The following is a 27,209-nucleotide window of genomic DNA, read 5'->3' as shown; positions in this document are numbered from 1 at the left end:
TGTCCACAAGTGAGATTTTGAGAATAATTACTGCTAGTTGATAGCCCCCAAATCTGAAACCCTGGTAAAACAATGTTTTACAACAATATATTGTACAAAAACTGAATTTCTCAATTTTCTTATTTTCTCATGTTTTATAACCACTTGCTCAATACAATAGAAGAATAGTGGGTAGGCATAATTAATTGCCTCCATGTCCTGCCGGCACGCAAGAGATAAAATCTACACGCTAGAAGAGAGCATTAATGATTTTTCTGTACGATTCACTGAAGGGGGCATTAATCTTTCTGTGCGACAGGGGGGAAAAGTGTAACATGTTGCAGACATGTAAAAGTGTAACAAAGATTATTGAGATAAAAATACATATTTTCACACAGTGGCAATGAACTGCACCCCCTTCATGCTGAAAGCAATTCTATTCTGATAATATGAGCCTAGGCAAAGACTTAGAAAATATTATGGCAGTTCAAAATCCAATTTTGTCTGTATAAGGGTCTCAGAACCCAGTAAAATGTGGGCATATTCCATATTGAGAAGTGTTAATATTGTTGCATTGTAATCAGGGGCTTTAGGTTTGAGTCCTGATAAAAGATTGAAATATATACAACTGCCCACACATAAGATATTCACTGCTAGCTGATAATACAGTTGAGGTTTCAAAGCTGGTAGAGTGTCTGGGACCTCTCTGACAGCAAAGTGTTGGTATTATTGCTTTGTAATCAAGGGGCTTCTGTGTTTGAATCGGATCTCTAGAATTGCTCCGTGACTCTCTCATTTCTTACATCATAAACATATGATTTTTCCCCTATGAGAATGACGCTACATATGGTGTCATCTGGTAAAGCCTCGTGGAATTCACAGATAATTTTAATGTTTGTCCTGTCATTAACCACAACTTGTTTCCTTTTTGAAGTGTTGATTACAAACATGGGTCTCTGTGTTTTGAATTCATCTGGTGAGTAATACATATCAGTACTGCCAGTAGTGACACGCTTGAAAGCCGAAAAAGCCTCATATAATTTGAGGAAATCATCCTTGGACATGTCTAAATTGTAATTTTCTCTAGGGAATACCTCATTTCTGCCATTTTTAAGATATATGTTTTTGATGTTGCAGCTATCAAATTTACTTGAATTTTTTTCCTGATTGTTGTGTCTTCCAGTCTGAAACAATACCACCACAAAATCAGGCATGTCAAATTGAATGCTGGAGAATGAGTTTGTAGCATCAAACTCATAATATGTGCCAGATGCGGGCTTCTGTACAGATTGATATGTGTAAAATTGCAGAGGAATCTGTGGATTTTTTACTATATCTGCTTTGTGTTTAAGAGCGTAACTGGCCTCATATTCAACAACAGGGATTCTTAGCTCCATAGTCTGAATAAGGCACTTGCCTGCATCAGGTAAGGTATTGGGCAGAGCTTCCCCTGTAGAGTTTAATGTACTGTACCTCATCAAAGCATTATTATCATTGGCAGCTCTTCTAAATGTAATTCTTAACCCGCCTTTCCACATAATTTCTTTGTAATCCGAGAAGAATCCTGGCAACAGGCGCATGGGGAACAGCACAGTGTGGCTCTTGGTTAATATTTTATCACCAGCCTCAAATCCACCGATTCTGTAGTAAGAAGCCTCGGTTTTGGATAATTTTAGTGTGGCCAAAGCTGTGGAGGTAATGCCGGGATAATCCACTCTGTTTATAACAACGCCATGTTTTCTGATCTCAATTTCAGAGAACAGATGCGGCACAAAATTATCTACCAATCTTATATTTGAATTTGCCGGATAATCTGTTCCATCGAGCTTTACAACATCAAATTTGATGTATAGATCTGCTCTGTGGGGGTGTATAAATCCATCCCCTACATCAAGATCAACCTCAATCTCTGTGTTGGGTTGATTTAAATTTGCAAATGTCCTCCTGTTTGGAGGGAATGATTGTAGCTCATAACTCTCAATATTTTCCATTGTATGTATTTTTATTTAAATGTTAATCTCTATGATAGCAGTTGTTGTGGCTCCAGCAAAATCAACTAATTCTTCTTTTTCATTAGTGACCATCAATTCAATATTATCTATTCTGTTATGGCACACAGGAAAATATAATGTTGGGGATGGATTGTAGATGATGGGCTCCATGAATTCAGAATTAGGTTTGAATGTTGCAATGATGCCAGTTTGTTTGTGAGTGCCTATGCCATTTGATTTGGTGATCATACCCTCGGCCACATTACAGTGAATATTCAGAGTCTCTATGGCTAAGAATTTAGGTATATTCATAGCAGTGTGTTTGATGGCCGCTTCAAGTTTTGTGTTGTTCTCAAAGCCTAACAGCTCTCCTATAGTACCCAGATCCACTGTCTCTGTAGCAGATACAATCTCTACTCTGTGAGTGACAGAATTTTGACTTAACACTATACCTCTGGGTAATTGAGCATTTAGAGTGGACAGATTATATTGCCCTGGAGTGATGACAATTTTTTGATCACCAACTGCAATTGTGTTGTTGTGGTGTGTAATATTAGGGATTAGGTACATGCCATAAAATGCTCTGAGAGCTATTGTTTTGGGATACACTATGTCATCATGCAATTTGAGTTTCAATATTGAATTTTGGCTGGTGAGATGGAATACCCCCATGATGTTTTAAATACCACAAGGCTTTTTGAAAATTTTCAATTGATGGTTTATTTATTTGAGACATATATCTGAGAATAGATAAACACAAATGTCCGCAATTAACATCTTTGAAGTTTTGAACACGGGCATTATTGTAATAAAGATTAGCTGATTTTAGATATTTTATTAAATTTTCAGGTGGAACACCTCCAAATGAATCAAACACAAATGCCTCATTTTTTAAATATTTAAGATAACAAATCCAGTGAGTGCCCTGATTTTTGTACTTATCCAAATTAACAATGCCACACTCTTTGTTGAGTGGTTGTTCCGGTAAAGAATCAGACATGTACACACCTCTAAAATTTTTGATGCCCAGTGGCTTGATTAAAGCTTCAATATCTTGGTTTGTAAGCGACTCTTGTTTTTTTTAAACTTATTCATGGCTCTCTTAACACCTTTGCCTTGTTTCTCCATGGCCAGGTTATGGCGCCTCTGCTCATCTAATTCTGCCCTATTTTTCTTGGCATCTATTACTGTTTTTGCTATGGCAGCTGATCCCCCAGCCAAGCTCCCCACAGCCCCAAGTGCTGCTAAGATGGCAGGGATAGTAAATATGAAACCCCCCACATGTGATTTTTTTCTTGATTGCTGTAATTTTTTTAATTGGGGGGTACTAAGCAACAATTTCATACCATGTCCCTTGGCAATACAAGAGCTTTTTTTCTTGCGCTGCTTTTTGGTTAAAAGACTGTCAATAGTTTTAAGAGATTTGAGACCTGCATAAGGTATTTGATACATAACACCCTTGGCCTTCATCGTAGGTTTATTATATACATATTCACAACCCCCACACCAGTTTTTGTTTGGTGCTCATAGCTATGGTGGTTCCCAATGCTGCTATTTTTTCACTCAAAGAAGCATCTTTGCTTACAAATCTACCGAATGCAGCCTCTTCTAATTTCTTGTCTGCAACATGTCTCTTGTCAAGATCAGAATGTGTGTTGTATGCTATGTCATGGTCTCTACAAGCAGCATCTAAAGGATTTACACCAGGATCCCCTCTGTTTAATCTATGATCCAATTTTGTACCTGGACCACAATACTGATAGCCTGGAATGTGTAGTTCAAATGGCAGCTTGTTTATAATGTCATTAACAAGCCCCCGACCCTCAGAAATATTCCAAAATTTGGGGGGTAGAGTATTAATAATTTTTATGAGATATCCAATCCCCTTAGTGTCATTCACTATAAAATTAGACAATTTTGTGCTTATCATGTCCATAATTCCAACCTTTTCATTGTAAAAATTGTGGTTGCCAGCATTTTCCTCCCCAGCTATCACCAATAACCTATCTACAAGTTTCCTGACATCATCAACCCACACAAATTCTTTAGGCAGGGTGTTGTATTGTTTGATTCCACTGCCAGTCTTGATCTGTGACCATATGGGCTTGATTAAATTGTTGTATTTTGCCCCACTGCTAGACTTGACTCTTTTTTGTGTGGGATCATTGTTCTGGTATAGAGCATCTGATTTTATTAATATTTCTTTGTAATCCTCATAATCTTGATCTGTATAGCTTCCAGGCCTTTTCCTAGTCATCAATTCCCACAATCCAGGTGTGCCGGTGTACTTAACAAAAGCACCTTTTTCTCCGAGACGAGATTCTGAATAAACAATTATATCATCTCCCATAAATGTTACTCTGAAATTGCCAATTCTATGAATGATGCTCCCATCAAGCTCTGTGTCAGCATATAAGCCAAAAACCTCATCTTTGTTGTCTTTAGGTGTGCTTAAATATTTTTGAGCAAGAAGACCCAATTCAATAGGATCCTGTGTAGCTTCAATTCTTCTAGGAGCTATAGGACTAGGTGTATGAATACTGGAAAGTGGGGTGAATGGATAATCTAATATGTTCCTTGCAGCTACAGGTACAAGCTCTGTGATCAAATCTTGATTTTGCTCTGTAACAGTTTTGATATTCTTACCTAAATTATTAATAGCATCAATTACAGGCTGTTCTGTTTGTTTGTGCTTTTCATAAATTCCTCGGTTCTCTGATTTCCATCCCTTGAATCTTTTTACAAGATAATCTCTTAACTTAAGATCATCAATGATTGGCCTTTTCATGGTTATTTATATACGTCTCAACGTCTAGAAAATCTTTGATTTTACTTCTGTATTTGCCGCTACTGGGTGTTCTTGTCATATCAATAGTGACAAACCCATAACTGTCCTGGTTCCAGCACCTGCTGCAAAACTTGGAAAAATCATTGTAGCTCAAGTCCCCACCTACATATTCATCATGTATGTGTTTGAGGTTGGTATGATCTTGATGAAACACACATATAAAATTGCTGTTGTCTCGGATCAGCTGCTTCGGTATTTTAGAAAAAGTCTGTGCCAGGTAGAAACAATCAATGTTTTTGTGTCGCCCCTGTGTAAAGAAATTTCTAACCTTGTTTTGATTATCCAATATAATGTCATCAAACACAACAACAGAATTATCGAGACATTCGTGAAGTGGCTTAACATCTGGTTCAAAAGTGGCAATATCCAATCCATCATATAGCTTCATCAGCTGCTGATATTTTAATTGTTCCAAGCTCTTAGAGAAAACATACAAGTGCCTGTTTTTCCAGTCTAACCAGTTGGGTGCCAATAAAAAATTATCAACCATTAGTGTAGTTTTGCCACAAGCAGATGGCCCAACAATAAGACACCTAATATTTTCAGGCAGCAAGTTGCCATTTCTCTTAATCTGCTGTTCAGGTTCTGGCAGCCTCTTTATAACATCCCAGGTGCTCATATTATCACTTTGTCTGCATCGATCCAGCTGTTTTCCGGATGACCCAGCCATTTGACAAATAACTTGTTGCCTTTTCTGCGGATGATTTTTTCTATGAGATAAGTGTCAGGCTGTTTAGTTTTGCTGAGCTCTTGTTCATAGAATCTGCCTTTGAGAATTTCTCCTCGATGATCTTTTATTATATATGTGTTAAGGGTCCCGGGTTTAACTTGAACCACTGTAAATAATTCTGTGCTCCAGTTTCTTGTAAAGCCTCTTTTGAATAAGTGCTTATATTTGCTGATTCTTACTTGATCACCCACCCTGTATTTGGCCCTTCTTGTTGTTGGCTGGTATCTAGGATAATAAACAGTCCTGATCAATTTTTGCTCATCAGATGAAGTTACTTCAGAGGGTTTCATGTTGATTGTGGAATGGACCGAGTTGTTATATTTATTTAGAAGTTCTGGAAGAATATTAATCCATTTATAATTACCTTGGAGGGTAAATTGTTTATACATAAGGTTTTTTAAGGTTCTGTTGAATCTCTCTACAATTGAGGCCTTGAGATCACTGTAACTCGAGTAATGTTTTATTGCTTTCCTTTTAATAAATTGTTGAAACACTGAATTATAAAATTCTTTGCCATTATCTGTTTGCAAATAGCGTGGTGATCTTCCTGAATGATTGATGATTGTCCTGAGGGCTTCTGTAACACATTTTCCAGTCTTGGATTTGAGTGGCACAGCCCAGGCAAATTTTGAAAATGTGTCTATTACAGTAAGTAGATACTTGTAGCCCTTGTTGATTTTGTCTAAGTTTTTCAACTGTCCACTTGACAACTCAATCAAGTCGCTCTGCCATAAATCATCTATGCCCTTTGTGACTACTGGGAGTCTCTTAAAATTATGTCTGGCCTGTCTGTGTAATTCATCAACTATAATTTCTCTAGACATAATATGAAAACAAGAATATTGCAACTATGGGGTGTTCAGCAGCTGATACTGCAGGATTTTCTAAATATAATTTGTCTCCTATTTGTATATTAAATTCCAGAGAGCCATCATCTTCAGCATAAGATGTTTCTAATGTATTGGGGTCTGTAAAATCCTCTAACTCTACACTGGTGACCTTTGCTTTGTTCTCAGCATTTGTTATTGATAAGGTAGGGTAGTGGTGTGCCTGTGGCTGATGCCAATATTTGATCTTGATTGGTCTCAATGTGCCCCCAACAAAAAACTGGTAATAAAATTGTGCAGGGGACAGCATATATATTTTGCCACCTGGTGTAAATGGTGAATCATATTCTTTGTTGGGGATGCTGTACAATTCAAGAATTACTGTATGTTTTGGATTCTCGATTATGCCAGTTATTTCTTTTTCTGCTGTAAGCAATCTGCTTGTTACAGATTCAAGATGCTCATTGATGGTCCTAACAACATCATCGTGGCCTGGCTTGATTTTTATGTCCACAATAAGTTTCTTGTATTGTTGCACAATCTCTTGAAGCTGGGTGGCAAAAACAGACAGAGCATTTGCTTGATTGGATTCCATGGTCCCTAGCTGTTGCTTGATATTAGCTACAATTTGCTGTAAATTTTCAACAACTGCCAATTTTGAATTTTGAGCAGTAAGATCATGGACCTGTCTTCTGATATCCTCAAACAGGGCATGCAGTTCATTAATATGTTGATTGGTTGGAAGAGTGGCCACTGTCTGAGTGAGTTGTTTGATCTCTGCTTGGATATTCTTGATATCTTCTGATTTCAATATGCGATTCACTGCTCTCTTAATATTTTTAAGTTCCTGTGATGTAGGAAGATTTGATACTGTATTTTGCAAAGATTCAAGTGCCAATTTCACATTATTTAATTCAGATGCATCAGCCACATTTTGCATAGCATTTTGGAGCAGGGCTATATCTGCCTGAGTGGGTGTGGATTGTTGTAAAATTTCAAGTTTTGTTTGAATATCATCAATCAAATGATGAAAATGAGATAGTTCAGATTCAGTGTTGAGGTTTTCAAGCTTTGTGATTTGTTGCTGGACACTGACAAGTGTATCTACAATCCCAGGCAGGCGAGATTCTAGTACATTTGCCAAATCACTTTGCACTGCTGCTATTGTACCTTCAAGATGGGTTATGGTACTTTGAATTTTTCCAAAATCTTCATATGTTTCAAGTTGCAGCTTAATATTTGCTACACTCCGAGTTATTGCACTCAAAGCATCAGAAGATGGCAAGTTGTTCATAAAATTTTCAAGTGTCTCAATTTTTTCTTTAACCTCGGCTATGGCATTGTGCAGAGGATCCAGATTAGGTATTTGGAGTGATTGAATCTGTTCTTTTAGAGTGGAAATGACTAGATCAAAATCTTCTTGTGATTTTATGCTTTTGACAATTGTTTGAAGCTGTGTCTGGACATTATTTATCTGCTCTTCCAATTGTTGTTTCAATTGCTCGGAATTGGTGGCCTGGGTCTTAAATTTGGCTTGAAGAGCTGCTACAGCTTCTTCTAAACTTTGAAAATTATCCAATGTGGCCAGATCAGTATATTTCTGAAGCAGCAATTTGAGTTCAGAATCAATTTTAAGAAGAGGGTCCATGCATTGTGATTGTAAATTTGTAATTTCTAATTGAAGACTGGCATTGAGTGTGGTTTGTAAAGCTTGTAAATCACTTCTGAATTTCTTGACTCTGACATCAAGCATCAGAATCTCATCACTGTGATCTTCATGTCTTGTATGGCCAAATATATCATTAGGCATTTTTGTTTTAGTGGTTATTTATTATAGAGTATCTGATTCTTAATTCTATAAAAAAGGGTATAAGCTTGTCATAAGATCCAGGGACCTCAATATATAAGCAGTCACCAGCAGAAACAGTATATACAGTGCCAGAAATCATGTTTGAGTGCTTAATTCTATAAATATTTCTCCCTACTGAAATCTTGACATCACCCTCAGGGGTTGTAATAAATTGCAATTGCCCACCTACAGGTAATTGGTAATGATTTAAATTATTGTTAAATATGTACAATGTTTTACCTGTTTCTTCATCAACATCTGTAAGTATGCTGTTCAGATGAATAATTAACAAGCCACTCAGTTTAGACAGCATATCAGGAGAGGCTTGTGGTGTCGGCAGGTCCATAATAACCTGTTTTTTGAACCCAAATAAGTTCATGGGCATGTTTATTTATTTCAAATCATGCTCTGTCATTGGGCATTGTTTGCCACTTCTCAAATCACAATGACCCCATGGTAAAGTATGTATGCCACATGATAAAATACATCTCTTATCATCATGTGGGTCCAGGGCCACTTTTCTTACAATATTTGAAGTCAATAAGTGATCCACACTCTGGATTCTGGATTCTGATGTTTTGATTGAATTCTGGGATTTGAGGCAATTTTCATAATCTTCAAATTGAAGATCTTTTTCAACAGTTACTTTGCCAATACCCTTGGCCTTTTTGGCAACAGTGCCACTACATGTCTCAAAAGTGTACATCTTGGCACTTAACCCAGCAAATTTCACAATAACATCACCACATGTCTCATCTTTTAACTTGCCAGGCACCTTTTTGTTGTGGGGTTGAATCTTTGTATGTTCACTGGTATCAAAGTATTGAAACAATGCAGGCTGTGCAATATCTTGATAAACATCTTCTGTTTGAATATCAAGAATAAAACTATCCGTGTCCATGTACAATAATTTTACACGATCACCATAAAAAGGTTTCAACACATCATAATACAATGTTAACATATGTAATTTGGACAATTCCAATATCGCAGCCCCTACATAAATAGGTTTATCAAACTTAATCTTTGTTTTCTTCATGTTGAAAAGTGCCATGTGCTCATCATAAATTTTTCTGTAATTGAAATTAGGCTTTGCAACCAATTTTTTGCTCCGGCTGGGGTCAGTAATTATTTTAACATCGGTATGTTTTCTGACATTTTCAATAGTTTTGCCATAGACAGAATTCACCATCAATTTAAACAAGGCCTTATCAAATTGGCTCTTTGCAGATGTTCGAAGCTCTGTGTTTGTATCAATGTATGGTTTCAACCATTCTGAGTGCCTGAACCTCAAAACTTTGCCAACTTTGGTCACTTGAACACCATGATTCATCAGGAACTGGAGGTTTTTGTAATATATGACATAATCCTGTTTTGGCTCCAGGGTCATCATGAGCTTCTTCTGTTTAGAGCCAGGTGAGCACTGAACCTCGGGAATTGGGGGCAGATCAGAAAATGTGTTGTGTAAATCATCTGGAATTGTCAGATCAACCTCTAAGAACAGGCCATAGTTACTGTCATCAAAATCTTTAAGATCTTCAATATTGAAATCTTCAACCCACTCAAGCCCTGCATATGGCAGTTTTTTCATCATGGCATAACCATAGAGGCTGTTTGCATCTACATACAGTATAAAATTTGATGGCCGTGCTGGATCATAATCAGGCAGCATAATATGCTTGTTATTTGCTCTGGCATATCTCTGGGAACATTGCACCATCCCCCCTCTTATACATTTCTCCATAAACAGATACGTATCTTGATCGTGGATCAGATCCAATTGCATTTTAGTGTTGAAAAACATTGCGGCCCATGCTAGGCCCGGGGCACTGTAAAAATACACTGGGTCCAGTTTATAATTTTGCATAGAAGATTTTCTGAATGCCTGCAATATATCAGCTAAGAGGGTCACATCAAGTTTCAAATATGCCATGTGGTAATCACCAAATGTCTTGCAATTTAAATTGTTCCACATCAACTGGGCATGGTGATAATCATCATCAGTGATTCCAGATCCTCTGATTTTGCTGTAAAACTCTTCTTGTGGTGACAGGGAACACTCATCAAATTTAGAAAAATCTGTAACATAGTCATATGGATATACACCCTTCCGCATAATTAATTTCAGGTCCTGATTTGGAAACAATGCACGTGTGATTTTCAAGTGATCATCAGGTAATTGAGAGGCCAGTGTAGCCAGGCTAGCAGATAAAAATCTGTAAGAATCAAGAAATCTTATGTGAATAGGAATACCATCAACTTTAATTATTTTGCTAATAGATATATATTTCTCATCATTTTCAGCTAAAATATTTAAATTGTGCTTCTCAAACCCCTCGTACCTGATCAGATGATGGAAATCATAATTGGATGCTCCATGGCAAAATATGGGGACAAATCTTGGTCTCTTGATCTGAATATTGCAGCTATTACACAGTGCCATTAAGAATTTACCATCTGTATGAGAATGGTGTTTCACCTTGATATTTGTATCTGAAAATTCAGAATCACATACCGGGCATTTTTCTGCATTGTTGAAATCTTCAATCTGTTCCTCTGTTAAAGGCAACATGGGTTTTGATTTTAATAAAATATTAGATGCTATGTCACGGCACTCATTTTCTATTCTAAGTGCAAATTCTTTGATGGCATCTGGTCCCATGTATAAGTGTGGCTCACTAGCTACACCATCCTGTACAACCATATAACAAAAACTGGAAGGTTCATGTAGCTGGTATGGTGTACTTGAAGATTCTTCAGGATCTGGATTGCAGAATTCAAGAGGTTTGACGTTCGATTCAAAATCACAGACAATATATACTGGGTGTTCCAACGAGGCTTCATACTTTTTGAATTTGCAATTTTCACTTGGATTGGGCATCACCATATGAACAGGTTTATGGTTGCCACAGTATTTCAGATGCTCAATTAACTTGTTTTTAGCAATTTCTGCATTCACTTCCCGAACCCCATTTATTATTTTTTTACCATCAAATTCAGTTAAACATCTTCTGCACGACTTGAATATTGTATTGGATTTGCCTTGTTGTTTTCTCACTAAAGCTTCAAGACTGTGTATCAGAGTGTAATGATATGTATTATTCCCTTCAATTAAGAGCAGATCAATCGGAACAGCAGAATCATCATCAAGTGTACTGATTCTGAGAGGTGCTATCAAGCAATTGCCAGTGGAACAAATAAATACATTAATAGATAATTGTTTGCCATTAATATCCCGGGCCTTTTTTTCAAATTTATCAATATTCTGAATAGACATTGGATATTCTAAACCCTCCATTGCATCGTCAAAATCGTGCTCATGTTGTTTGTAATAAGTTATTCTCTCAGGATGCCTTGAAACTGGATACAAACCAGCTGAAATACACCACAAAAAGCATTTCTGGTCGGTATTTTCAATATTGACCACGGCTCTTTTGTTTTTGATATTGGCAGGTAATGGCAGATATGTAGAACCTTGTAATGGGTTGAATTCAGAAATATTAACATATAACTTGTGTGATGAACCGCATAGGCTCCATCCTGACTCTTTTGCCGCAAATTCAGAGTGTTTCATATTCAATTGATCTATCAACCTGCTTATTATTTTGTCCGAATTTGTATTTGAATAAACCGGTACAGTTTCTGTTATGTGGGGCTGTGTAAATTTTGTGCCATTTGGTTTCTTATATTGAGTATACAATTTGAGGGACAGCTTATAAGAGCCATTTTGTGCATTTAGAATTGCCTGTATATCAGGTTTTTTACTGTTCAAAAAATTCTCAATGCCACATCTTGGCTCTGATACAAACCGATAATCCCTAAGTTGGGCATTAAAACTGCTATGGATAGGTGCATGGCGTGGCTGCTTTGCAGGTGAAGCATTAACAGGTGTTTCATGCTTCCTTTTCAGACCAGATGTGGATGGTTGTGAGGGCAATGCTGATGACTGTACATAAGAATTACACTTATGCCATTTGTAATATGCCTTGCTTAATATTTTATGGCATCTTGGACACATTTTTGTGGCTTTTCTGCATTTCTTAGAGTTACAAATACGGCAATGCCTAGCCCAATGAGAACTAGATATATTTTTATTACACCGATTGCAATATTTTTGTTTTGGCATTTTTTCTTGTTGTTTATTATATAAGATTTTCTGGGCTTCAATTCAAAACTTTATACTTAATAAAAAATATCAGTTGGGTACAGCAGTTAGTGGCTGAGCTGGTGCTTTTATACCCAAACAACAGCAGTAACTAGGTTTTGGTGATAGTTTTGCTGATGTACAACACACTTCACCAGGTTTAAAACCTCATCTCTATATCAACTAAATACAATTCAAAATTGGATTTTGAACTGTGCAATAAATATTCTGTAAGTCTCACTTGTGTTTATATTAACAGAACAATACAAAACCAGAATTGTATTCAGGATTGTATGTGTTCATACAAAAAAGCCATATTTTTGACAAGTTTATAAACAACAATCACACAGATATAGCTTTTACACACATGGCCGAATCTGTCTGAGCAGAGGAGGGAGGGGGGGGTTTCAGATTTGGGGGCTATCAACTAGCAGTAATTATTCTCAAAATCTCACTTGTGGACATATTATTTTGCCACATGTATTTCAATCTTAAATATTTTATCAGGACTCGAACCCCGAGCCTTTTGTTTACAAGGCAACAATATTATCATTTTGCCATCAGGGGAGGCTTCATATTTTATGAGGACTTAAACCCGAACCTCCACACCTGAAAAATTAGGGTATAAGCCCCTCTTGCCATTGTCTTAAGTATGGGTAAATCTATCTGTTGAGCCCTCGCCTTTTCTACACTAGAAATTCAGAATTTCTTAAAAATCAGAGCATATCACACCTGAAGAATTGGGGTACAGGCCCCATCTTGGCATTGTTTTAAGTGTAAGCAAATCTGATTGTTCAATCAAATAGCCTCGCCTTTTCTACACTTGTAAGTTGGGTTTATCCTATATACTTTTATACTACTCGAATGCAGGCATTTTGAATTCGCTGCAGTCGTTTAGCTTGCTCGTGATTGACATCCAAGAAAGCAATGTCGCAATAGTCAACAATGGAAAATACAATGCCTCATCTTTTAAATATTTAAGATAACAGATCCAGTGTGTGCCCTGATTTTTGTACTTATCCAAATTAACTATGCCACACTTTTTGTTGAGTGGTTGTTCTGGTAAAGAATCAGACATGTACACACCTCTAAAATTTTTGATGCCCAGTGGCTTGATTAAAGCTTCAATATCTTGGTTTGTAAGCGGCTCTTGTTTTTTTTTAAACTTATTCATGGCTCTCTTAACACCTTTGCCTTGTTTCTCCATGGCCAGGTTATGGCGCTTTATTTCATCTAATTCTGCCTTATTTTTCTTGGCATCTATTACTGTTTTTGCTATGGCAGCCGATCGCCCAGCCAAGCTCCCCACAGCCCCAAGTGCTGCTAAGATGGCCGGGATAGTAAATATAAATCCACCCACATGTGATTTTTTTCTAGATTGCTGTAATTTTTTTAATTGAGGGGTGCTAAGCAACAATTTCATACCATGGCCCTTGGCAAGACAAGAATTTTTTTTCTTGCGCTGCTTTTTGGTTAAAAGACTGTCAATAGTTTTAAGAGATTTAAGACCTGCATAAGGTATCTGATACATAACACCCTTGGCCTTCATCTTAGGTTTATTATATACATATTCACAGCCCCCACCCCAGTTTTTTTTTGGTGTTCATAGCTATGGTGGTCCCCAATGCTGCTATTTTTTCACTTAAAGAAGCATCTTTGCTTACAAATCTACCAAATGCAGCCTCTTCTAATTTTTTGTCTGCAACATGTCTCTTGTCAAGATCAGAATGTGTGTTGTATGCTATGTCATGGTCTCTACAAGCAGCATCTAGGGGATTAACACCAGGATCACCTCTGTTTAATCTATGGTCTAGTTTTGTGCCTGGACCACAATACTGATAGCCTGGAATGTGTAGTTCAAATGGCAGCTTGTTTATGATGTCATTAACCAACCCCCGACCCTCAGAGATATTCCAAAATTTAGGTGGTAGAGTATTAATAATTTTTATAAGATATCCAATCCCTTTAGTGTCATTCACTATAAAATTAGACAATTTAGTGCTTATCATGTCCATAATTCCAACCTTTTCATTGTAAAAATTGTGGTTGCCAGCATTTTCCTCCCCAGCAATCACCAGCAACCTATCTACAAGTTTCCTGACATAATCAACCCACACAAATTCTTTAGGCAGGGTGTTGTATTGTTTGATTCCACTACCTGTCTTGATCTGTGACCATTTGGGCTTGTTTAAGTTGTTGTATTTTGTTCCACTGCTAGACTTGACTCTTTTTTGTGTGGGATCATTGTTCTGGTATAGAGCATCTGATTTTATTAATATTTCTTTGTAATGCTCATAATCTTGATCTGTATAGCTGCCAGGTCTCTTCCTAGTCATCAGTTCACACAATCCAGGTGTGCCGGGATATTTAACAAAACCACCTTTTTTCTGCAAGATGAGATTCTGAATATACAATCAGATCATCTCCCATAAATGTTACTCTGAAATTGCCAATTCTATGTATGATGCTACCATCACGCTCTGTGTCAGCATATGGGCCAAAAACCTCATCTTTGTTGTCTTTAGGTGTGCTTAAATATTTTTGAGCAAGAAGACCCAATTCAATTGGATCCTGAGTAGCTTCAATTCTTCGAGGAGCAACAGGACTAGGTGTATGAATACTAAAAAGTGGGCTGATTGGATAATCTAATATGTTCCTAGCAGCTACAGGTACAAGCTCTGTGATCAAATTTTGATTTTGCTCTTTAACAGTTTTGATATTTTTACCTAATTCACTAATAGCATCAATAATAGGCTGTTCTGTTTGCTTGTGTTGTTCATAGATTCCTCGGTTCTCTGATTTCCATCCCTTAAATCTTTTTACAAGATAATCTCTTAACTTAAGATCATCAATGATTGGCCTTTTCATGGTTATTTATATATGTTTCAATGTCTAGAAAATTGTTGTTTTATTTCTGTATTGCCACTATTGGGTTTTCTTGTCATATCAATTGTGACAAACCCATAACTGTCCTGGTTCCAGCACCTACTGCAAAACTTGGAAAAATCATTGTAGCTCAAGTCCCCACCTACATATTCATCATGTATGTGTTTGAGGTTGGTATGATCTTGATGAAACACACATATAAAATTGCTGTTGTCTCGGATCAGCTGCTTCGGTATTTTAGAAAAAGACTGTGCCAGGTAGAAGCAATCAATGTTTTTGTGTCGGCCCTGTGTAAAGAAATTTCTAACCTTGTTTTGATTATCCAGTATAATGTCATCAAACACAACAACAGAATTATCAAGACATTCATGGAGTGGCTTAACATCTGATTCAAAAGTGGCAATATCCAGTCCATCATATAGCTTCATCAGCTGCTGATATTTTAATTGTTCCAAGCTCTTAGAGAAAACATACAAGTGCCTGTTTTTCCAGTCTAACCAGTTGGGTGCCAATAAAAAATTATCAATCATTAGTGTAGTTTTACCACAAGCCGATGGCCCAACAATAAGACATCTAATATTATCAGGCAGCAACTTGCCATTTCTCTTAATCTGCTGTTCAGGTTCTGGCAGCCTCTTTATGACATCCCAGGTGTTCATAGTATCACTTTGTTTGCCTCGATCCAGCTGTGCTCTGGAAGTCCTAGCCATTTGACAAGTAACTTGTTGCCTTTTCTGCGGATGATTTTCTCTATGAGATATGTGTCAGGCTGTTTGGTTTTGCTGAGTTCTTCTTCATAAAACCTGCCTTTGAGAATTTCTCCTTGGTGATCTTTTATTATATATGTGTTAAGGGTCCCAGGTTTAACTTGAACCACTGTAAATAATTCAGTGCTCCAGTTTCTTGTAAAGCCTCTTTTAATAAGTGCTTATATTTGCTGATTCTTACTTGATCACCCACCTTGTATTTGGCTTTTTTGTTGTTGGCTGGTATCTAGCATAATAAACAGTTCTGATCAATTTTTGCTCATCAGATGAAGTTACCTCAGAGGGTTTCATGTTGATTGTGGAGTGGACAGAGTTGTTATATTTATGTAGAAGTTCTGGAAGAATATTAAGCCATTTATAATTACCTTGAAGTGTAAATTGTTTATACATATGATTTTTTAGGGTTTTGTTGAATCTCTCTACAATTGAGGCCTTGAGATCACTGTAACTCGAGTAATGTTGTATTGGCTGGCTTTTAATAAATTGTTGGAACACAGAATTATAGAATTCTTTGCCATTATCTGTTTGCAAATAGCGCGGTGATCTTCCACTCTGATTGATGATTGTCCTGAAGGCTTCTGTAACACATTTTCCAGTCTTGGATTTGAGTGGCACAGCCCACGCAAATTTTGAAAATGTATCTATGACAGTGAGTAGATACTTGTAGCCCTTGTTGATTTTGTCTAAGTCTTTCAGCTGTCCACTTGCCATTTCCACCAAGTCGCACTGCCATAAATCATTTATGCCTTTTGTAACCACTGGCAGTCTCTTATAATTATGTCTGGCTTGTCTGTGTAATTCATCAACAATAATTTGTCTAGACATAATATGTAAACAAGAATATTGCAATTATAGGGTGTTCAGCAGCTGATACTACAGGATTTTCTAAATACAGTTTGTCTCCTATTTGTATATAAAATTCCAGAGAGCCATCATCTTCAGCATAAGATGTTTCTAATGTATTGGGATCTGTAAAATCCTCTAACTCTACACTGGTGATTTTTGGTTTGTTGTCAGCATTTGTTATTGATAAGGTAGGGTAGTGGTGTGCCTGTGGTTGAAGCCAATATTTGATCTTGATTGGTCTCAGTGTGCCCCCAACAAAAAATTGGTAATAAAATTGTGCAGGGGACAGCATATATATTTTGCCACCTGGTGTAAATGGTGAATCATATTCTTTGTTGGGGATACTGTACAATTCAAGAATTACTGTATGTTTTGGATTCTCGATTATGCCAGTTATTTCTTTTTCTGCTGTAAGCAATCTACTTGTTACAGATTCAAGGTGCTCATTGATAGTCCTAACAACATCATCATGGCCTGGCTTGATCTTTATGTCCACAACAAGTTTCTTGTATTGTTGCACAATCTCTTGTAGCTGGGTGGCAAAAACAGACAAAGCATTTGCTTGATTGGATTCCATGGTCCCTAGCTGTTGCTTGATACTAGCTACAATTTGCTGTAAATTTTCAACAACTGCCAATTTTGAATTTTGAGCAGTGAGATCATGGACTTGTCTTCTGATATCCTCAAACAGGGCATGCAGTTCATTAATATGTTGATTAGTTGGTAGAGTGGCCACTGTCTGAGTAAGTTGTTTGATCTCTGTTTGGATATTCTTGATATCTTCTGATTTCAATATGCGATTCACTGCCCTCTTTATATTTTAAGTTCCTGTGATGTAGGCAGATTTGATACAGTATTCTGCAAAGATTCAAGTGCCAATTTTACATTGTTTAATTCAGAAGCATCAGCCACATTTTGCATAGCATCTTGGAGCAGGGCTATATCTGCCTGAGTAGGTGTTGATTGTTGTAAAATTTCAAGCTTTGTTTGTATATCATCGATCAAGTGATGAAAATGAGATAGCTCAGATTCAGTGTTGAGGTTTTCAAGTTTTGTGATCTGTTGCTGGACACTGACAAGGGTGTCTACAATACCAGGCAAGCATGATTCTAGAGATTCTTGTACATTTGTCAAATCACTTTGCACTGCTGCTATTGTACCCTCAAGATGGGTTATGGTACTTTGAATTTTTCCAAAATCTTCATATGTTTCAAGTTGCAGCTTAATATTGGCAACACTCCGAGTTATTGCACTCAAAGCATCAGAAGATGGCAAGTTGTTCATAAAATTTTCAAGTGTCTCAATTTTTTCTTTAACCTCGGCTATGGCATTGTTCAGAGGGTCCAGATTAGGTATCTGGAGTGATTGAATCTGTTCCTTTAGAGTGGAAATCACTAGATCAAAATCTTCTTGTGATTTTATGCTTTTGACAATTGTTTGGAGCTGTGTCTGGACATTATTTATCTGCTCTTCCAATTGTTGTTTCAATTGCTCAGAGTTGGTGGCCTGGGTCTTAAATTTGGCTTGAAGAGCTGCAACAGCCTCCTCTAAACTTTGAAAATTATCCAATGTGGCCAAGTCAGTATATTTCTGAAGCAATAATTTGAGTTCTGAGTCAATTTTAAGAAGAGGGTCCATGCATTGTGATTGTAAATTTGTAATTTCTAGTTGAAGACTGGCATTGAGTGTGGTTTGTAAAGCTTGTAAATCACTTCTTAATTTCTTGACTCTGACATCAAGCATCAGAATCTCATCACTGTGATATTCATGTCTTGTATGGCCAAATATATCATTAGGCATTTTGATTTAGTGGTTATTTATTATTGAATATCTAATTCTTAATTCTATAAAAAAAAGGTATAAGCTTGTCATAGGATCCCGGGACCTCAATATATAAGCAGTCACCAGCAGAAACAGTATAAACAGTGCCAGAAATCATGTTTGAGTGCTTAATTCTATAAATATTTCTCCCTATTGAAATCTTGACATTACCCTCGGGAGTTGTAATAAATTGTAATTGACCACCTACAGGTAATTGGTAATGATTTAAATTATTGTTAAATATGTACAATGTTTTACCTGTTTCATCATCAACATCTGTAAGTATGCTGTTCAGATGAATAATTAACAAAGCACTTAGTTTAGATATTATATCAGAAGAGGGTTGTGGTGTTGGCAGGTCCATAATAGCCTGTTTTTTGAACCCAAATAAGTTCATAGGCATGTTTATTTATTTCAAATCATGCTTTGTAATTGGGTATTGTTTGCCACTTTTCAAATCACAATGACCCCATGGTAGAGTATGTATGCCACATGACAAAATACATCTCTTATCATCATGTGGGTCCAGAGCCACTTTTCTTACAATATTTGTAGTCAACAAGTGATCCACACTCTGAATTCTATTTTCTGATGTTCTGATTGTGCTACATGATTTGAGGCAATTTTTGTAATCTTCAAATTCAAGTTCTTTGTCAACAATTACTCTGCCAATGCCCTTGGCTTTTTTTGCAACAGCACCACTACATGTTTCAAAGCTGTACATCTTGGCCCTTAACACAGCAAATGCCACAATAACATCACCAAATGTCTCATCTTTTAACTTGCCAGGCACCTTTTTGTTGTGGGGTTGAATCTTTGTATGTTCACTGGTATCAAAATATTCAAGCAATGCAGGCTGTGACATATCTTGATAAACATCTTCTGTTTGAATATCAAGAATAAAACTATCTGTGTCCATGTACATCAGTTTTACACAATCACCAAAAAAGGGCTTCAACACATTATAATAGAGCTCCAGCATGTGTAATTTGGCCAATTCCAATATCACAGCCCCTACATAAATAGGCTTATCAAACTTAATCTTTGTTTTTTTCATATTAAAAAGTGCCATATTTTCATCATAAATTCTTCTATAATTGAAATTAGGCTTTGTTATCAATTTTTTGCTCCGGCTGGGGTCAGTAATTAATTTAACATCAGTATGTTTTCTGACATTTTCTATGGTTTTGCCATACACTGAATTGACCATGAATTTAAACAAGGTCTTATCAAATTGGCTCATTGTAGATGTTCGAAGCTCTGTGTTTGTATCAATATATGGCTTCAACCATCTTGAATGCCTGAACCTCAAAACGTTGCCAACTTTGGTCACTTGAACACTATGTTTCATCAGGAACTGGAGGTTTTTGTAATATATGACATAATCCTGTTTTGGCTCTAGAGTCATCATGAGCTTCTTCTGTTTAGAGCCAGGTGAACACTTAACCTCAGGAATTGGGGGCAGATCAGAAAATGTGTTGTGTAAATTATCAGGAATTGTCAGATCAACCTCTAAGAACAGGCCATAGTTACTGTCATCAAAATCCTTAAGATCTTCAATATTGAAATTTTCAACCCACTCAAGCCCTGCATATGGCAGTTTATCCATCATAGCATAACCATACAGGCTATTGGCATCCACATACAGTATATAATTTGCTGGCAATGCTGGATCATAATTGGGAATATACTTGTTAATTGCTCTGGCATATCTCTGAGAACATTGCACCATGCCCCCTCTTATACATTGTTCCATAAACAGATACATGTCTTGATCTTGGATCAGATCCAATTGCATTTTAGTGTTTAAAAACATTGCAGACCATGCTAGGCCCGGAGCACTGTAGAAATATATTGGATCCATTTTATAATTTTGCATGGAAGATTTTCTGAATGCCTGCAGTATATCAGCTAAGAGAGCCACATCAAGTTTTAAATAAGCCTTGTGATAATCACCAAATGACTGGCATTTTAAATTGTTCCACATCAATTGGGCATGGTGATAATCTTCATCAGTGATTCCAGATCCTCTGAGTTTGCTGTAAAACTCTTGTTGTGGTGGCAGAGAACACTCATCAAATTTAGAAAAATCTGTAACATAATCATATGGATATACACCCTTCCGCCTAATTAATTTCAGGTCCTGGTTTGGAAACAAAGCACATGTGATTTTGAATTGATCATCAGATAATTGAGTGGCCAGTGTAGCCAGGCTAGCCGATAAAATTCTGTATGAATCAAGAAATCTTAAGTGAATAGGAACACCACTAACTTCAATTTTCTTGCTAATAGCAATATATTTCTCATTATTTTCAGCTAAAATATTCAAATTCTGCTTGTCAAACCCCTCGTACCTGATCAAATTATGAAAATCATAATTGGATGCACCATGGCAAAATATAGGGACAAATTTTGGTCTCTGGATCTTAATATTACAGCTATTACACAGGGCCATTAAGAATTTACCATCTGTATGAGAATGGTGTTTCACCTTGATATTTGTATCTGAAAATTCAGAATCACATACCGGGCATTTTTCTGCATTGTTGAAATCTTCAATCTGTTTCTCTGTTAAAGGCATCATAGGTTTTGATTTTAATAAGATATTAGATGCTATGTCATGGCACTTATTATCTATTCTATGTGCAAATTCTTTGATGGCATCTGCTCCCATGTATAAATATTCTTTACTAACAACCCCATCCTGTACAACCACATAATAAAAACTAGAAGGTTCATGTAATTGATATGATGTAATTGAAGATTCATCAGGATCTGGGCTGCAGAATGCAAGGGGTTTGAGATTTGATTCAAAATCACAGACTATATATGCTGTGTGTTCCAACAAGGCTTCAAATTTTTTGAATTTGGCATTTTCATTTGGATTAGGCATCACCATATGAACAGGTTTATGGTTGCCACAGTATTTCAGATGCTCAATTAACTTGTTTTTAGCAATTTCTGCATTCCTTTCACGAACCCCATTTATTATTTTTTTACCATCAAATACAGTCAAACATCTTCTGCACAACTTGAATATTGTATTGGATTTGCCTTGTTGTTTTCTGACTAAATCTTCAAGATTATGTATCAGAGTGTAATGGTGTGTGTCATCCCCTTCAATTAAGAGCAGATCAATCGGAACAGCAGAATCATCATCAAGTGTACTGATTCTGAGAGGATCTATCAAGCAATTGCCACGGCCAGTAGAACAAATAAAAACATTAATAGATAATTGTTTACCATTGATATCCCTGGCCTTTGTTTCAAATTTATCAATATTCTGAACTGACATTGGATATTTTAAGCCCTCCATTGCTTCATCAAAATCATTTTCATGCTGTTTATAATAACTTATTCTCTGAGGATTCCTTGAAACTGGATACAAAGCAGCTAAAATACACCACAGAAAGCATTTCTGGTCGGTATTTTCTATGTTAACCACGGCTCTTTTGTTTTTAATATTGGCAGGTAATGGCAGATATGTAGATCCTTGTAATGGGCTGAATTCAGAAATATTAACATAGAGCCTGTGTGGAGATCCGCATAGGCTCCAACCTGACTCTTTTCCAGCAAATTCAGAGTGTTTAATATTCAATTGATCTATCAAACTGCTTATTATTTTGTCTGAATTTGTATTTGAATATATAGCTACAGTTTCTGTCATGTGGGGCTGTGTAAATTTTGTGCCATTTGGTTTCTTATATTGTGTAAACAATTTGAGGGACAGCTTATAAGAGCCATTTTGTGCATTTAGAATTGCCTGCACATCAGGATTTATACTGTTCAAAAAATTCTTAGTATCACATTTTTGCTCTGATACAAACCAGTGATCCCTAAGTTGGCCATTAAAACTGCTATGGATGGGTTCATAGCGTGGCTGCTTTGCTGCTCTAGCATTAACAGGTGCTTCATGCTTCCTTTTCAGACCAGATGTAGATGGTTGTGGGGGCAATGTTGATGACTGTGCAGAACAAGTACCTTTATGTTTATAAGTGAAGTATTCCATGCTATATTTTCTATGGCATTTGGGGAATGTTGTTGTAGGGGTTCTGCATTTATCTAGAACACAATTATTTTGATGCCTAGCCCAATTGGGGCTGGATATATTCTTATTGCATTGATTACAATATTTTTCATTCGGTATTTTTGTTGTTGTTTATTATATAAAATTTCCTGGGCTTCAATTCAAAACTTTATACTGAATAAAAAATATAAGTTGGGTTCAGCAGTGTGCTTTGTATATTTCTTGTACATATTTAATGTTAATATTATTAATTATTATTAATATTATTATTAATTTTTATCCTCGGGTTATTATATAAAATTTCTTGGGTTTTAATCAAAACTCTATGCTTACTATGACAGGTTGTAAAGCTAATAGCCTACAAGTGGAAAAAGAGAATAAATATTGATCTACACTGACCTTCCACAAATGCCTGCACAGACATGCATGTCTTAGAAAGGCAATGACCTAACACTGTGTGTTATGTATTGATTTTTGTATAACAGGCTAGGACAGATATAAGCCTGACTCTAAATATTAGTGGATTACAATAAACAAGCTGGATGTAACAAATATCAGATTTTTTATACAAAATATAAGCCCTTTTGTTCAATATACCAGAAATATATTTAATGTGAATAATAAGAAATGTTATATATTAAACCAAACAGGCCTGTAGTATGAGAAGCACTGTAACAACACATCTGTACTCCTCAGCCACTCTCACAATACTGGCTGATATGTAATGCAAAATCTCTTTATATACCCTAAGCACGGATTAAAACTGAAACAATGAACCAATCAGAATATAACACATCATCACATTATGTCATAATTAACCAATCAGAAAACAACACATGCATAATATTGGATAATAATTTGTTGCACAGCATGATGCAAGAGCTCTTGCCTTATAATTTGTTGCATAATATTGGATAATAATTTGTTGCACAACATGATGCAATAGAAATAAACCAGAAGTAAACATGTGTGTGTGTGTGTGTGTGTGTGTGTGTGTGTGTGTGTGTGTGTGTGTGTGTGTGTGTGTGTGTGTGGTGTGGGTGGGTGTGTGTGTATGTGGGTTTTATGAGCATCTTGGCTTAATTTCAAGTGTATCCAAAACAATATCAAAAGAGGCATATTTTTAACAAGCTTATGGACAACAATCTGGCTGATGCAACTTTTGTAAGTGCGGGCAAATCAATCTGAGAGGGGTCATCATTTCACGGGAAATTCCCGAGGGCATTTTTACAAAAATCTTGGATTAGACAGGGTTCCACACTTGAGCAAAAAGCTCATATGGGCATGTTGAGCTTGTTTTAAGTGTAGCCAAATCTGCCTGAGGGGGGCTCATCATTTCTCGAGTTTATAATATGGCCTTTCCCACTACTGGAGATGAACAAATGTCCAACTTTAACGATGAAGAAAAGATGTCAGTAGCTTGAGAGCAAGGAGCCCAGGTCAACGGTGGAGAGAGAGGGAGCCGCCAGATGAAAGCGACGAGCCCGGGAACGCTAGCCGTCGGAAGCCGACGTCCGACCGATGAAGAGACACGCGACGCCCGACATGTAAAAGTCCCCGGCCAGGAGCGACACCCGAGGAGCGAAAGTGCAAGAGTATGATCGACGAACGCCCATCGTCGCGGTTGCTAACCGAACGAACATTTTTCGCCACAAGGAAACCAAGTGTGATTAACCGTACCGAGGAAAGACGCAGAACCCCGACGACGCAGCAGAGTCTGGTACAGTATTCTTATGTAGATACACATCTACGTGCGAATGTATTGTTTTTGTCAACGCCCTACCATCGAAGCCGGGATCATATTGATTCGCGATCCTCTACGTGACTCAGGATTCTGAACCTAATCTCCGTGTCTCGTATTTATGTAATTGTCATAACTTATAAAATAGGTCGTTTCATGTTTAATATTAATCTTTTAATTGTCTGCATTTAATGATAAAGCTCCTGATTCGGTAAAAACTTCACTGTAATTTGTCGAAGTGTGCTCCATTGTAGTGTAACCAACCGGACAGTCGTTAGTATAACTTATGGAAGGTCGACTGTTCAGTCGTTTATTTGTGGGTATTACATGCTAAACTGCAGGTCGTGCAAGTGTTGTATTCCCTGTTGTAGGGTGGTAATGTAATTTTTGCTCGCGCCGATGTTAAGTGAAGTATTCCGGCAGCTGGAGCCTAATTAGGTAATTTGCATCACGCAGCAGAGGTGTAATTGTCTTGAAAGGACGAGAGAGGCTTGTTGTAACACCCCTGTCCAAGAAATTTGTTAATTTCATACTTGCGATATAGATGCGTATGTTCTTGTGAACAAAAGGTCTAACTACGCCGACCTATCATTCCCATAATGTTTTTTTTATGGCTGGGACATATTGATAGTAATGAGCACTGGAGCAGAAAGATTAACAACCCACTTTAAGTTCATGTCAAACACAAGAGAGAGTACGTTGATGAAATACGACCCTTATACGAGTATTTTTCATGTTGAAATTTTTTATATTCAAATACCCCATGAGAATGAGTAAGAGAGAGAATGAACGAATGAGTGAGGGGGATCTGTATTGTGTTTGATGTGTAAATATTTTTGACTCCAATATACATATATATTTTTCCGTTTGTATGAGTTTTGTCATTTATGTTTACAACTAAACCTGGATCGTTTGCAATCGCATGAACGGCATTTCCCTGACTAACTAGTGTGGTGTAATATTTGGCACGCCGATCACTGCGTTGGGGATTTTTCCTCGCACAAGAAATGCGGATGCCATACCGAAATTCCGCAGCAAATAGCTTACTCCCTCCTTCACTCAAACCCGAATAATATAAAAAAGCAAGCGATCCTAGCTTGTGAAAAATTAAATCATCAATACGATATGAATTCAACTTTGAAGCTTGGTCCTGCGGATTTAATTCCACTCTTGATGCGCATTTTTTTTATTCTTTATTTATTCTTTACACGACTACCACCAAATATGCTTTACGTATACAAATTATCTAATATATAAGTTTGGAATTGGAGAATTCCTACTGTAAATATGTAGAAATATAGATATGCAACTTCCTCTCCAATAATACAACTAAGGGAAAACGGCTAACATCATAATGTGATGTTGCAGATGCGAGTATATTTAATGTTTATCTTAGGATTTGAGAGTAGACTTGGGATAATCTTGTATAATGGAAAAAACTATGGATAGATAACTATTTACTCTTCAAAGTCACTTTCGCCTTCTAACTCTCTACCATATCTAGTTACCAATTCACCATAATTTCAACTCTCGGTCCCACTAAGAACACTGTAACAAATGTTTGCGGCGAAAGAGTTTTGATAACGTTGATTATGGCTTTGGAAATATTATAGTGATACTATTTGTCACATTTATGAATAAATTGAAGCTTGATCTTCACAGTGAAAGTTGAATATTGATCAATAAGAGAGAACAATAGGGTTGTTGAATGTTGTGCTGTTTCGGCGACATTTGCATTTTGTTGTTTGTCAAGATGCTTGTGTGACAGATTCAATCACACTGGGAAAATGCCAACGCAGGCACATATTACAGTAAACAAAGAGTTGGTACAGCTGTAGCTTGTGAAATACGAATCCATTAAGTTCCAGATACTTTCAGGCGCATATTGCAGTAAACAAAGAGTTGGTACAGCTGTAGCTTGTGAAATACGAATCCATTAAGTTCCAGATACTTTCAGGCACATATTGCAGTAAACAAAGAGTTGGTACAGCTGTAGCTTGTAAAATACGAATCCATTAAGTTCCAGATACTTTCGCGCACATATTGCAGTAAACAAAGAGTTGGTACAACTGTAGCTTGTGAAATACGAATCCACTAAGTTCCAGATACTTTATAAAAATATTTTTCTTTGAAGTAGTGCTATGGTTATAATTATTTGTGAATGGATAAGTAAGATGTAAGTGTGAACTATACTTATTGTATTTTAATTTATTAATCCTTGATGGTCCTAAATTGCCGGACTAAAATAATCCTTCTCAATTTGCAGGTAATGAGATGCTGAAGTGTTTCCTAATAGGATGCAAATACAGCTTAGAAAAGACGAAACAGAAACTGGTGTCACATTTCGAGTTGAAAGGTGAATTTCCAGAATTTTTTGCCAACCGCGATTGGAACGAAGACTTAAAATTGAAACTTAGATCCACACGAAAAAAGATTCTGGAAAAATAAGATTTTGTTTTTACTTTTCAAACATTTAGGAATATATCTGAATTTCATTTCAAGTTCAACTCTGTACTTTCGAATTGGAAGTACGAATTTTGCCATTTTAGCACATAATCTAGTCAAGTAAGCCAAAACACTCAAAACGTTGCCACTTCAATGGAACAAAATGTGACCAAAGAAAGGAATTTAAGGACAAATCCTGAAGTAGACCGTAAAAGTTCTTACGAATATAGCTCCACGTTTTATATCACATATATCTTATATCCGACATCTTTAATTTTTACACACTTTTATTAAAATATGATGATATT

At 36.7% G+C, this 27,209-nt stretch overlaps 1 protein-coding gene across 1 annotated transcript in view; it reads left to right on the top strand.

Moving 5' to 3' along the window:
* The window catches only part of LOC145979658 (uncharacterized), a 94,072-nt gene extending 67,168 nt beyond the window's left edge, over positions 1-26,904 (top strand). The window contains exon 3 of the mRNA XM_083112623.1: positions 26,723-26,904. Within this exon, the coding sequence (XP_082968749.1) occupies positions 26,723-26,904 (182 nt within the window). The remainder of the gene's footprint in view (positions 1-26,722) is intronic.
* Positions 26,905-27,209: the final 305 nt, after the last annotated feature.

This window comes from Lepisma saccharinum, chromosome 26, assembly GCF_977018435.1.
Source record: "Lepisma saccharinum chromosome 26, izLepSacc3.1, whole genome shotgun sequence".
NCBI lineage: Eukaryota > Metazoa > Arthropoda > Insecta > Zygentoma > Lepismatidae > Lepisma > Lepisma saccharinum.
The sequence above is the reverse complement of the archived record's forward strand: the minus strand, read 5'-3'. Positions and strand labels throughout refer to the sequence as shown.